Genomic DNA, 14923 nt, shown 5'->3' with positions numbered 1-14923 from the left:
GTGCTCGTCGTCCTCACCAGGGTCTTGACCTGACTGCAGTTTGGCGTCGTAACAGACTTCAGTGGGCAAATGCTCACCTTCGCTGGAGAAGTGTGCTCTTCACGGCTGAATCTCTTTGTCAACTGTACAAGGCAGACGTGTGGGGCAAGCGGTTTGCTGATGTCAACGTTGTGAACAGAGTGCCCCATTGTGGCGGTGGGGTTATGGTATGGGCGAACACAATTGCATTTTATCTATGGCTATTTGAATGCACAGAGATACCATGACGAGATCCTGAGGCCCATTGTCGTGCCATTCATCCACCACCATCAACTCATGATTCAGCATGATAATGCACGGCCCCATGTCGCATGACAAACCATCAAACAGGCAAAGCGTCAATTCAGGACTAAGATTGAATCCTACTACACCGGCTCTGACGCTCGTCGGATGTGGCAGGGCTTGGAAACTATTAGGGACTACAAAGGGGAACCCAGCCGCGATCTGCCCATTGACGCAAGCCTACCAGACGAGCGAAATGTCTTTTATGCTCGCTTCGAGGCAAGCAACCCTGAAGCATGCATGAGAGCACCAGCTGTTCCGGACGACTGTATGATCCCGCTCTACGTAACCGATGTGAGCAAGACCTTTAAACAGGTCAACATTCACAAGGCCTCGGGGCCAGACGGAATACCAGGATGTGTACTCAGAGCATCCGCAGACAAACTGGCACGTGTCTTCACTGACATTTTCAACCTCTCCCTGACCGAGTCTGTAATACCTACATGTTTCAAGCAGACCACCATAGTCCCTGTGCCCAAGAAAGTGAAGGTAACATGCCTCAATGACTACCACCCCGTAGCACTCACGTCGGTAGCCATCAAGTGCTTTGAAAGGCTGGTCATGACTCACATCAACACCATCATCACGGAAACCCTAGATCCACTCCAATTCGCATACCGCCCCAACAGATCCACAGATGACGCAATCTCAATCGCACTCCACACTGCCCTTTCCCACCTGGACAAAAATAACACCTATGTGAGAATGCTGTTCAATGACTACAGCTCAGCGTTCAACAACATAGTGCCCACAAAGCTCATCACTAAGCTAAGGACCCTGGGACTAAACACCTCCCTCTGCAACTGGATCCTGGACTTCCTGACGGGCCGCCCCCGCCTGCCACACTGATCCTCAACACGGGGGCCCCTCAGGGGTGCATGCTTAGTCCCCTCTTGTGCTCCATGTTCACCCATGACTGCGTGGCCAAGCACGACTCCAACACCATCATTAAGTTTGCTGACGACACAACAGTGGTAGGCCTGATCACCGACAACAATGAGAAAGCCTATAGGGAGGTCAGAAACCTGGCAGTGTGGTGACAGGACAATAACCTCTCCCTCAATGTGAGCAAGACAAAGGTGCTGATCGTGGACTACAGGAAAAGGAGGGCCGAACAGGCCCCCATTAACATCGACGGGGCTGTAGTGGAGCGGGTTGAGAGTTTCAAGTTCCTTGGTGTCCACATCACCAACAAACACACCAAGACAGTCGTGAAGAGGCCACGACAACACCTTTTCCCCCCAGAAGACTGAAAAGATTTGGCATGGGTCCCCAGATCCTCAAAAAGTTCTACAGCTGCACCATCGAGAGCATCCTGACCAGTTGCATCACCGCCTGGTATGGCAACTGCTTGGCATCCGACCGTAAGGCGCTACAGAGGGTACTGCGTACGGCCCAGTACCTCACTGGGGCAAAGCTTCCTGCCATCCAGGACCTATATACTAGACGGTGTCAGAGGAAGGCCCAAAAAAATTGTGAAAGCCTCCAGTCACCCAAGTCATAGACTGTTCTCTCTGCTACCGCACGGCAAACGGTACCGGAGCGCCAAGTCTAGGTCCAAAAGCTCCTTAACAGCTTCTACCCCCAAGCCATAAGACTGCTGAACAATTAATCAAATGGCCACCCGGACTATTTACATTGACCCCCCCCTTTGTTTTTACACTGCTGCTACTCTGTTAATTATTTATGCTTAGTCACTTTACCTCTACCTACATGTACATATTACCTCAATTACCTCAACTAACCTGTACCCCCGCACATTGACTCGGTCCCGGTACCCGCTGTATATAGCCTCGTTATTGTTATTTTATTGTGTTACTTTTTATTAGTTTTATTTTTTACTTTAGTTTATTTAGTAAATATTTTCTTAACTCTATTTCTTGAACTGCATTGTTGGTTAAGGGCTTGTAAGTAAGCATTTCACAGCAAGGTCTACACCTGTTGTATTCGGCGCATGTGACAAATACAATTTGATTTGATTTGATTTGAAGGGCCTGTACACAATTCCTGGAAGCTGAAAATGTCCCAGTTCTTTCATGGCCTGCATACTCACCAGACATATCACCTATCGAGCATTTTTGGGATGCTCTGGATCGACGTGTACGGCAGCGTGTTCCAGTTCCCGCCAATATCCAGCAACTTCGCACAGCCATTGAAGAGGAGTGGGACAACATTTTACAGGCCACAACCAGCAGCCTGATCAACTCTATGCTAAGGAGATGTGTCGTGCTGCATGAGGCAAATGGTGGTCACACCAGATACTGACTGGTTTTCTGATCCATGCCCCTACCTTTTTTTTAAAGGTATCTGTGACCAACAGATGCCTCTCTGTATTCCCAGTCATGTGAAATCCATAGATTAGGGCCTAATGAATTTATTTCAATTGACAAATGTCCTTATACGAACAGTAACTCAGTAAAATCTTGGAAACTGTTGCATGTTGCATTTATATTTTTGTTCAGTGTGTATATCATTTTTTGCTACTGTTGGTAGCGTTAGCTAGCGCTAGTCGGCTGTACCTGCGTTAACATTCCGCTATTTTTCAACCTATAGCTTGTTCTCCATCTTCTTTTTAAATAGTGAGCCTACGTGTTTTCAGCACTTTTATTTCCCAGACTGATCAAAACTCATTTTCTCATGCTCTCTCGACTCTCTGCAGAAGACATATAGTGAGCAATATGTTTGGAACATCAAATCGCAATAAAATCGCAGTATCGTATCGCAATACATATTGTATCGGCACCTAAGTATCGTGAGAATATTGCATTGTGAGGTCCCTGGCAATTCCCAGCCGTATAAGACATTGTAACCTAGTTTCTGGTTCGAACTTGTCTGTGGTTCAAACCGATGGACTAATATTTAGACATGAAGGCAGGTGGTTCTGAGAAAGCCGCTGCTGGGTATCGCTGTTCCTGTGGGACGTGTCTGTGGGGACATTGTGCTACCGTACATTGGTGCTAAGTTTGCAGGTCAACAGTTTGCTTCACATTCCGCTCCACCCCCAATTACATTCTGGATGAGAGAGTGAGGTTTTTGTACATAACCCTGACTGTCCAAAACGCCCAAATCACACTGGAACAAAGGTTGAGACAGACAGGATGCAACCCTCTAGATTATAAATTATGTAAAATAGTACACTGTAGTGGTCGGCCTACTCATTAGTAGGATGTTCTTGTGATGGGTATGCCTCTCTTTCTGAGTAAAATACCAACCACACTTCCTTCAAGTAATCATGATTCACTCTCCAAAATGTTCTGGTCATGAACAGAACAATGCATTACCAACACAGCTGTAAACATACGTTGCATTTTATAGTATTATATATGCATAGGCCTACAATAAATGAAGACCGCCTAAGTGGTGGTTGTGGTGGACTGAAATACTGGAGGAAGGACATCCATAGCCAGTCAGAGCTGAAATTTTCCAAAAAGGTTAATAATTCATAGACTCCTTTTCTCTTATTTCCCCCTCTGCCTGGCAGAGGCAGCAACAGAGGTAGGGGCCTTAGGTGGCCTGAGACCAGACCAGGTCAATGCTGGACTTTAGCAGGTGACTGTAAGCAGTGGGTCTGTGCCTTTCAGTGCCTATACTGACTCAGAGGTCTAGTCTGCCTAATTTATGTTGTCTGGTAAACAGACAACATGTAACATGATGTGTTGAAGGGGATGTTATGTGATTGTATAGGTGAAAAGTTAATGGCGAAATTTGAAATAGATAGCACAAATTATATATTTTAATGATTGATTTGTTTTTTCAGAATTGCTCAATCCATTAGTGTGATTGTCCTTCCTAATTTCGAAAATAATGTAGTTTATTTTAGTCGTGTGAATTCAAACCATAGATATGTATAGAGGACTAGCACCCAAAATCCTGTTTTAGCATAGGCACCGGCATTGAGGACTTTCACCATTTTGAAATAGTCAACTGGGTGGGACTTCCTATGGGTTAAGGAAGGATCACATAATTCCATCCAGGTCATCAGGAGGGATCAACCAATGAATTATACTTGTGAGCAAACATTCCATAACTGCAAGTGGCAGTAAATCACAAACCTTGGCTTTACCTGTTCAAACAACACACAGTGGCAGTTTGCACCCTTTCAGTTTGTTTACCAAGTCATAGAAGTAGCTAGTAGAAGAATGACATTGACTACTTTAAAATGGAGAGGACTCTGCCCTCTCACAAATGCCATAATGGGACAGATACAACGTTGTGATCTCTATACATCTCTATGATTCAAACAAAACGTTGTATTGTGCAATGACCCTAAAAAGAAAAGTGTCTTGCAGCACCATCTGTTGGTAAAACATTTGACTAAACCAGGTCATCATTAATTGCACATTTCCTAAGAGTTCACATGCTGGAACTACATAGCATTTATTTGTATCACACATAGAGAATCGTGTTGAAATAAAGCGCAAGCATTTTGGGGTCAACCACCTCGCTACATGTCAACGAGCATTCCATACTCCAGCCCTGTTGGTGGCAGCAGTAATGTACGTTATGAGAATGTTGTGAAGAAGACTGCAAACGACATTTCCTGTGCATATCGGAAATGTGTTTCGTTCTGTTATTGTTAGCTAGCTAATGTTGAATATAAGTTAACATATTCGTATAGCAATTGTGTTAATCGAAGTGTCAATATGCCTGGCTAGATTCTAGTTTGCTGATAAACGAGGTAAGTAGAGAATGAGCGAAGAGGCTGTTTCGTTACTGTTATAACCAACGTTAGCTCGCGAATGATGTGAAACGTTCCTAGCTACATCCATCTAAGGTTAGATAGCTGGCTTTCGAAACATCTATCAATATTGTTCACATCAAGCTAGCTAGCTAGTTAATAGCTGCATAGCACAGCTTATATTTATCACATTGAGCTTGCTAGCAATCCGCACATGCCTCCCATTTACTGCCCATCACTGACTGATACCTTCCTCTCTCTCGTCTCAGATTACCACCTGATATACGTTGTCTGAGTGACACCTGCCGAATGTAGCAACGTTACTATTCGAAAGTTCTGGACTGTGACCAAGATCATGGACCAAGGTAACGTTATACACATCTCTTGGTTGTCTGTCTGCCTCTTGTTGTAAGTTGTTGTCATCATAATCCAAAGACTCTAGTGTCTAACATCGAAGTCTATCTCCGTCTGGGGACAGATATACAGGCAGGTGTTGCAATTGCATCTGTGGTTGGGGCACCGATTGGAGCAGCTGGGTCAGAGGAGGAGGAGTCGACTGGGATGAAAGACATCAAAAGGACAGCAACACAGGCTTTCGTTGGGGGTGGTGGTGTTGTGCCCAAACGCAGGAGCTCTTCAAGGTTGGACTGCCACTCACTTGTGTCCAGCTTAATGTTATAGCTTACTCTGCAAGCACTTTTTCCCGCTTCAATCTTTCCACCAGTGTTAAACTGAAAGATGAACATGCAACACCTTGTACAGTTCACTGATTCAAATGAACTGCCTACACGTCTGACCATTGGACAGCATTCGTTCTGCATCACCTACCTACTGAATTTGAAGTAGGCCTGGCGAAAAGATAGCTCAGGGGTGCTGTCTGTGTCCGCTCTGGTGGCTATATGATATCTAACCTGTTCCTCTCCTACTTCCAGGTCAATTAAGAGGAAGAAGTTTGATGATGAGCTGGTGGAGAGCAGCCTGGCCAAGTCATCTAGCAGGGTCAAGGGTCCACCTGTCATCGAGCCAATCCGCTGCTCTGGGAGCGAACCCTCATCCAATGAGAAGAAGAAGGTAGAGGGGAGGAGTTGAATCCAAAGAGAGGGTGGTGTTATTGTGGGTAGCTCATAAGAGAAACATAGAGGGAGAAACCTGTAGTTGTTGTTCAATTTGCTCTTGATTACATGGCTAGTTTATTATGCTGTTTATATGGTCAGGTTTTTCTTTGTCTCCAGACTCTTGATCATCACCCTATTAAATGGCATGTAAGGGTGATACCTAATAAAGGTGTCTGGCAGATGACAAAATGCCTACTAGAGTAAATGCTGAATGAGGCAAAGGAGATGCCTCATTGGTTCCCCTCCTCCATGCCCCCCTATGTTAGGTGTCCAAGTCCAGCACGGCCCTCACGCCACCCCTCACCATGGTGATCACCCCCCCACCCATTGCCAAGCGGGTGAAGAAGAGTAAGCAGCCCCTCCAGATCACTAAAGACCTGGGACGCTGGAAACCCACCGACGACCTTCTGCTCATCAATGCTGTGCTACAGGTAACAGACCTAAAGAGAATTGAGATACACTATTGATATACACTGAACAAAAATATAAACGCAACATGTAAAGTGTTGGTCTCATGTTTCATGAGCTGAAATAAAAAATCCCAGACATTTTCCATACGCACAAAAAGTGTATTTCTCTAATTTTGTGCACACATTTGTTTATATCCCTGTTAGTGAGCATTTCTCCTTTGCCAAGATAATCCATCCACCTGACAGGTGTGGCATATCAAGAAGCTGACTAAACAGCATGATCATTACACAGGTGCACCTTGTGCTGGGGACAATCAAAGGTTACTTTAAAATTCACAGTTTTGTCACACAACACAATGCCACAGATGTCTCAAGTTGACTGCAGGAATGTCCACCAGAGATGTTGCCTGAGAATGTAATGTTAATTTACCTACCATAAACTGCCTCCAACGTCATTTTAGAGAATTTGGCAGTACGTCCAACTGGCCTCACAACCGCAGACCAAGTTTAACCACGCCATCTGAGGGGGGAGGGGGGTGCTGAGGAGTATTTCTGTCTGTAATAAAGCCCTTTTGTGGGGGAAAAATCTTTCTGATTGGGTGGGCCTGGCTGACAAGTGGGTGGGCCTATGCCCTCCAAGGCCCACCCATGGCTGCAACCCTGCCCAGTCGGGTGAACTCTATAGATTAAGGCCTAATGAATTTATTTCAATTGCCTTATTTCCTTATGAACTGTAGCTCAGTAAAAACTTAAAAATTGTTGCATGTTGCGTTTTACATTTTTGTTCAGTATATAACTGATGCATCAGGGCTATACATCTTTGGAATTTGGCAGTTAGTGTACTGTGTAACTTTGACCTGTGAAGTCTCAATGTGTTTGATGTATCCAGATTATTTTTCTATGGATGTATATCATACAGCTCATTGACTATGGTAATGCACTGAAACCGTAAGTGGCTGCAACTGACTGCGTGTGTGTGTGTGTTGTATCTGTGTGTGGGTGCTGTTAGACGACAGATCTGACCTCTGTTCATCTGGGGGTGAAGTTCAGCTGTCGTTTCACCCTGCGGGAGATCCAGGAGCGCTGGTACGCACTGCTCTACGACCCCGTCATTTCCAAGTAAGAGCTCCACCACAACCCACAAACCCCTGGCCAGTGTTGTAATACTCGAGTCCAGCACTCGGACTCAAGTCACGATTTTCATGACTCGACTCGGACTCGACCAGTGGTGACTCAGACTTGGGCCAGGACTCGACCAATCTTCATAATTCAATTTACTAACTATAACAGCAAATGATAGATGGCTGTATTATTAAATCCAGATTGTATTTATAAAAAAATAGAATCAAATGTTATTTGTCACATGCTTCGTAAACAACAGGTGTAGACTAACAGTGAAACGCTTACTTTTCCAACAATGCAGAGTTAAAGATTTAAAAAAATATATATATATATATATATATATATACACAGTGACTAACAATTAAAAATAACATGGCTAAACAGTGCATTCGGAAAGTATTCAGACCCCTTTACTTTTTCCACATTTTGTTACGTTACAGCCTTATTCTAAAATGGATTAAATTGTTTCCCCCCCTCATCAATCTACACACAATAACCCATAATGACAAAGCAAAAACAGGCTTTTTGAAATTTTTGCAAATGAATAAAAAAAAGTATTCACATTTACATAAGTATTCAGACCCTTTACTCAGTACTTTGTTGAAGCACCTTTGGCAGCGATTACAGCCTCGACTCTTCTTGGGTATGACGCTACAAGCTACTACAAATCAACACCTGTATTTGGGGAGTTTCTCCCATGCTTCTCTGCAGATCCTCTCAAGCTCTGTCAGGTTGGATGGGGAGCATCGCTGCACAGCTATTTTCAAGTCTCTCCAGAGATGTTCGATCGGGTTCAAGTCCGGACTCTGGCTGGGCCACTCAAGGACATTCAAAGACTTGTCCTGAAGCCACTCCTGCATTGTCTTGGCTGGGTGCTTAGGGTCGTTGTCCTGTTGGAAGGTGAACCTTCGCCCCCAGTGTGAGGTCCTGAGCGCTCTGGAGCAGGTTTTCATCAAGGATCTCTGTACTTTGCTCCGTTCATCTTTCCCTCGATCCTGACTAGTCTCCCAGTCTCTACCGCTGAAAATCATCCCCACAGCTTGATGCTGCCACCACCATGCTTCACCATAGGGATTGTGCCAGGTTTCCTCCAGACGTGACGCTTGGCATTCAGGCCAAAGAGTTCAATCTTGGTTTCATCAGACCAGAGAATCTTGTTTCTCATGGTCTGAGAGTCCTTTAAGAGGCTTTTGGCAAACTCCAAGCGGGCTGTCATGTGCCTTTCACTGAGGAGTGGTTTCCGTCTGGCCACTCTACCATAAATGTCTGATTGGTGGAGTGCTGCAGAGATGGTTGTCCTTCTGGAAGTTTCTCCCATCTCCTCAGAGGAACTCTGGAGCTCTGTCAGAGTGACCATCAGGTTCTTGGTCACCTCCCTTACCAAGGCCCTTCTCCCCCGATTGCTCAGTTTGGCAGGGCAGCCAGCTCTATGAAGAGTCTTGGTGGTTCCAAACTTTTTCCATTTAAGAATGATGGAGGCCACTGTGTTCTTGGGGACCTTCAATGCTGCAGAAATGTTTTGGTACCCTTCCCCAGATCTGTGCCTTCACACAATCCTGTCTCGGAGCTCTACGGACAATTCCTTCGACCTCATTGCTTGGTTTTTGCTGTGACATGCACTGTCAACTGTGGGACCTTTTTTATAGACAGGTGTGTACCTTTCCAAATCATGTCCAATCAATTGAATTTACCACAGTTGTAGAAAAATCTCAAGGATGATCAATGGAAACAGGATGCACCAATTTCTAGTCTCATTGCAAAGGGTCTGAATACTTGTAAATAAGTAAATAAGGTATTTCTGTTTTTTATTTCTTATAAATTTGCTAAAATAGTTTTCACTTTGTCGTTTATGGGGTATTGTGCTGGAGTACGAGGTAATTGAGGTAGCTATGTACGTATAGTATGGGTAAAGTGACTAGGCAACAAGATGGACAGTAGCAGCAGCGTATGTGGTCCAGTTTGTGGGCATTGTCAGTGCAAGAGAGTTGGTGCAAAAAAGGGTAAATGCAGGTAGTCCGGGTAGCCATTTGATCAGTTGTTTAGCAGACATTGCTTGGGGTAGAATCTTTTCAGGGTCCTGTTGGTTCCAGATTTGGTTCATGCCATGCGGTAGCAGAGAGAACAGTCTATGAGTTGGGTGGGTGGAGTCTTTGACAATTTTTTGGGCCTTCCTCTGACACTGCCTGGTATAGAGGTCCTGATTGGCAGGGAGCTCGGCCCCAGTGATGTACTAGGCCGTACTCACCGCCCTCTATAGCGCTTTGTGGTCGTGCGCCTTGCAGTTGCCGTACCAAGCAGTGGTGCAGCTGTAGAACTTTTTGAGGATCTGAGGGCCCATGCCAAATCTTTTCAGGCTGCTGAGGGGGAAGAAGCATTGTCGTGCCCTCTTTACAACTGTGTGGGTGTGTGTGGACCATGTTATTTCCTTAGTGATGTGGACACCGAGGAGCTCTCGACCAACTCCACTACAGCCCCATCGATGTGGATGGGGGCATGCTCGCCCCTCCTTTTCCTGTAGTCCACAATCAGCTCCTTGGTCTTCCTGGCGTTGAGTGAAAGGTTGTTGTCCTTGCACCACACTGCCAGGTGTCTGACCTCTTCCATATAGGCAGCCTCATCATCGTCAGTGATCAGTTGTGTCGTCAGCAAACTTGATGATGGTGTTGGAGTCGTGTGTGGCCACGCAGTCGTGGGTGAACGGGGAATGCAGGAGGGGACTAAGCACACAGCCCTGAGGGGTCCCTATGTTAATGATCAGACTGGTGGATGTGTTGTTGCCTACCCTCACCACCTGGTGGCGGCCCATCAGGAAGTCCAGGATCCAGTTGCAGAGGGAGGTGTTCAGTCCCAGGGTCCTGAGCTTGACATTTAGTATGTATTAGGATCCCCAATTAGCTGCTGCCGAGGCATCAGCTATTCTTCCTGGGGTCCAAATAGGAAACAACACAACAAATAAAATACATAATATACACAACCATTTCAAAAGTTTGGGGTCACTTAGGGTCAGATTTTTTTGTCCATTAAAATAACACCAAATTGATCAGAAATACAGTGTAGACATTGTTAATGTTGTAAATGGCTATTAGTCTAGTCCCGATGGTCACTCTGACAGAGCTCCAGAGTTCCTCTGTGGAGATGGGAGAACCTTCCAGAAGGACAACCATCTCTGCAGCACTCCACCAATCAGGCCTTTATGGTAGTCTAGTGAAGAGGTGACTCCGGGATGCTGACCTTCTAGGCAGAGTTGCAAAGAAAAAGCCATATCTCAGACTAGCCAATAAAAAGAAAAGATTAAGATGGGCAGTCTGAGATATGGCTTTTTCTTTGCAACTCTGCCTAGAAGGTCAGCATCCCAGAGTCGCCTCTTCACTGTTGACGTTGAGACTGGTGTTTTGCGGGTACTATTTAATGAAGCTGCCAGTTGAGGACCTGTGAGGCGCCTGTTTCTCAAACTAGACACTCTAATGTATTTGTCCTCTTGCTCAGTTGTGCACCGGGGCCTTCCACTCCTCTTTTATTCTGGTTAGAGACAGTTTGCGTTGTTCTGTGAAGGGAGTAGTACACAGCGTTGTACGAGATCTTCAGTTTCTTGGCAATTTCTCGCATGGAATAGCCTTCATTTCTCAGAACAAGAATAGACTGACGAGTTTCAGAAGAAAGTTATTTGTTTCTGGCCATTTTGAGCCTGTAATCGAACCCACAATTGCTGATGCTCCAGATACTCAACTAGTCTCAAGAAGGCCAGTTTTATTGCTTCTTTAATCAGCACAACAGTTTTCAGCTGTGCTAACATAATTGCAAAAGGGTTTTCTAATGATCAATTAGCCTTTTAAAATGATAAACTTGGATTAGCAAACACAACATGCCATTGGAACACAGGACTGATGGTTGCTGATAATGGGCCTCTGTACGCCTATGTAGATATTCCATTAAAAATCAGCCGTTTCCAGCTACAATAGCCATTTACAACATTAACAATGTCTACACTGTATTTCTGATCAATTTGATGTTATTTTAATGGACAAAAAAACAGTAGTGTACATAAATATACATACATAGCACTACATTTACATTACGATTTAGACATTCAGCAGATGCTGCCATCCAGAGCAACCTACAGCTAGTGCATTCATTTTAAGATTGCCAGGCGAGACAACCACATATCACAGTCATATCCCAACAATTTATCACATACATTATACAATGCAAAATACAATACAAATGCATAAACATTTCTGTGTGTCTCTTCACAGTCCCCGTTGTGCCATAAGGTGTTATTTTATCTGTTTTTGGACTCTTCAACACCTCGCACAAGGACTAATACCGATGCAGTCAATCTCTCCTCAACTTTGAGCTAGGAGAGATTGACATGCATGCCATTGACATTCGCCCTCCGTGTACATCTAAGTGCAATAGGTGCTCCTCTGTTTTGGACCAACTGCAATTTGTCTATGTCCTTCTTTGCTGCACCTGACCACACAACTGGACACTAGTCCAGGTGCGACAAAACTAGGGTCTGTGGGACCTGTCTGGTTGACTGAGATGTCAAGAAAGCAGAGCAACGCCTTATCATGGACAGACTTCTTCTCATTTTAATAACCATTGAGTCTATATGTTTTGACCATGATGATTCATACATAGGTATTCCTTTTGTCCAGGTGGGTGAGGGCAGTGTGGAGTGTAATAGAGATTGCGTCCTCTGGATCTGTTGGGCGTTATGCGAAATGGAGTGAGTCCAGTGTGTCTGGGATGATTGTGTTGATGTGAGCCATGACCAGCCTTTCAAAGCAATTCATGGCTAAAGATGTGAGTGCTACGGGGTGATAGTCATTTAGGCAGGTTTCCTTGGCGTTCTTGGGCATGGGGTCTATGGTGGTCTGCTTGAAACAAGTTGGTATTACAGACTGGGTCAGGGATAGGTTGGAAATGTCAGTGAAGACACTTGCCAGCTGTTCAGTGCATGCTCTGAGTATGCATCCTGGTATTCCGTCTGGCCCCGCTGCCTTGCAAATGTTAACCTGTTTAACCCTTTGACACGTACCAACACACTGGTGCGATCATTCTACAGTGGTTCCTGTAGCGTACGCTCAAACCGGTGTGATTAGAACGCTTTTTTAGAACGTCCAGTTACGATTGATGCAACAGTCAGCGTTTGATTATTTTGCACAAACAGTCCTTACAACGTTATGTCCTGAATGGGACCAGTTTATTTTTGGATGCAATGTTCAGACATTCACAGAAGTAGCGACATCATAACACAATCATCCAAACCGGAAAATGTAGGCTACATTAGTCTTAACGCTGAGGAAAGATTGACGTAACACAAGCGGTCATATTTATCTAACTCTCGGCTGACAGAAACAATAATATGAGTTAGCTAATAGCAATTGCTATTTACAATTCATCACATTACAGGTGACCTCACAATTGAGTAAAGCACTTTCTAAAAATGAAAAGTAATCCGATGATGGGTAGTTTGTGCGCGCTGCCATGTTTTTTCCCCCCCGCATCAAACAAAGGTAAGAAGAGGAGACAAGATGAGTTTGGTCTGTTTGCAGTATGCAAGTTGAATGGGGTGTGTTGTCTACCATCATTCACTTCCCATCATTCACTTCCGGAAGTTTACTCGAAAGATGAGTTAACCATCTCTTCACCTCATTTTGTTATAACATCTTTGGTCAGAGAGACGTTTACGTGACACCCAGAATGCATTGTACAAACATGGCGCCACACATAGCTGGCAAATAGCTTAGCATTAGCTCATCAAACTCAGTACAACCTTCAAAAAAGTATTTTACACGCATCATGTGTGTCCATTACAATCCATGCAAGAATCAAAATGCATGATTTGTCACCATGTGAATATAACAGTAAATACATAATGCTCCATACATGCATACGGTATGCTACAATAGAAACGACAACACGATATACAGAAAATAAGGCACTTACTTTGATAGGAACGCACACATGTTCAAAGTTATTATTTGTAAGGAAAACAACAATGAAGGCATTGTGGGCGCCAGCCGGAAAATGTGCCAGGGGGGGAAAGTTTGTGCAAGGCCTGTTCTGACTGGAGATGTGCAAATCTCTGCATACTTGATCTTGGGAAACACTGGGGAAGTGCTTGGGCTCTTGGCGAAGAGAGAAGTTTGTCTGGCTCGGTAAAGCCTCAAACATAAATTGTCCGCAAACACTGTTTCCCATGCTTGTTCAATGAACCATAAACAATTAATGAACATGCACCTGTGGGACGGTCGTTAAGACACTAACAGCTTACAGACGGTAGGCAATTAAGGTCACAGTTATGAAAACGTAGTACACTAAAGAGGCCTTTCTACTGACTTTGAAAAACACCAAAAGAAAGATGCCCAGGGTCCCTGCTCATCTGCGTGAACGTGCCTTAGGCATGCTGCAAGGAGGCATGAGGACTGCAGATGTGGCCAGGGCAATAAATTGCAATGTCCGTACTGTGAGACGCCTAAGACGGCGCTACAGGGAGACAGGACGGACAGCTGATCGTCCTCGCAGTGGCAGACCACGTGTACATCCGAACATCACACCTGCGGGACAGGTACAAGATGGCAACAACAGTTGCCCGAGTTACACCAGGAACGCATAATCCCTCCATCAGTGCTCAGACTGTCTGCAATAGGCTGAGAAAGGCTGGACTGAGGGCTTGTAGGCGTGTTGTAAGACAGGTCCTCACCAGACCTCACCGGCAACAATGTCGCCTATGGGCACAAACCCACCGTCGCTGGACCAGACAGGACTGGCAAAAAGTGCTCTTCACTGACAAGTCGCGGTTTTGTCTCACTAGGGGTGATGGTCGGATTCGCGTTTATCGTCGAAGGAATGAGCGTTACACCGAGGTCTGTACTCTGGAGCGGGATCGATGTGGAGGGTCCGTCATGGTCTGGGGCGGTGTGTCACAGCATCATCGGACTGAGCTTGTTGTCATTGCAGGCAATCTCAACGCTATGCGTTACAGGGAAGACATCCTCCGCCCTCATGTGGGACCCTTCCTGCATCCTGAAATGACCCTTCAGCATGACAATGCCACCAGCCATACTGCTCGTTCTGTGTGTGATTTCCTGCAAGACAGGAATGTCATGGCCAGTGAAGAGCATCTCACAGCAAGAACTGGCAAATCTGGTGCAGTCCATGAGGAGGAGATACACTGCAGTACTTAATGCAGCTGGTGGCCACACCAGATACTGACTGTTACTTTTGATTTTGACCCCCCCTTTGTTCAGGGACACATCATTCCATTTCTG

At 45.1% G+C, this 14923-nt stretch overlaps 1 protein-coding gene across 2 annotated transcripts in view; it reads left to right on the top strand.

The window, feature by feature from the left end:
* The first annotated feature begins 4808 nt into the window (after nt 1–4808).
* LOC121577838 (microspherule protein 1-like) overlaps nt 4809–14923 on the top strand; it is a 44120-nt gene continuing 34005 nt past the window's right edge. Inside the window, exons 1-6 of one of the 2 annotated variants that reach the window (XM_041891765.1) lie at nt 4809–4999; nt 5269–5364; nt 5478–5640; nt 5932–6070; nt 6381–6545; nt 7534–7643. In XM_041891765.1, coding sequence (XP_041747699.1) covers nt 5355–5364; nt 5478–5640; nt 5932–6070; nt 6381–6545; nt 7534–7643 — 587 coding nt within the window. In that variant the 5' untranslated portion in view covers nt 4809–4999; nt 5269–5354. The other variant, XM_041891767.1, reaches the window with a different exon arrangement.

The sequence above is a fragment of the Coregonus clupeaformis genome, unplaced genomic scaffold, assembly GCF_020615455.1.
Source record: "Coregonus clupeaformis isolate EN_2021a unplaced genomic scaffold, ASM2061545v1 scaf0005, whole genome shotgun sequence".
Lineage (NCBI taxonomy): Eukaryota > Metazoa > Chordata > Actinopteri > Salmoniformes > Salmonidae > Coregonus > Coregonus clupeaformis.
Note: the sequence above shows the minus strand (reverse complement) of the source record. Positions and strands in the feature narration are given on the sequence as shown.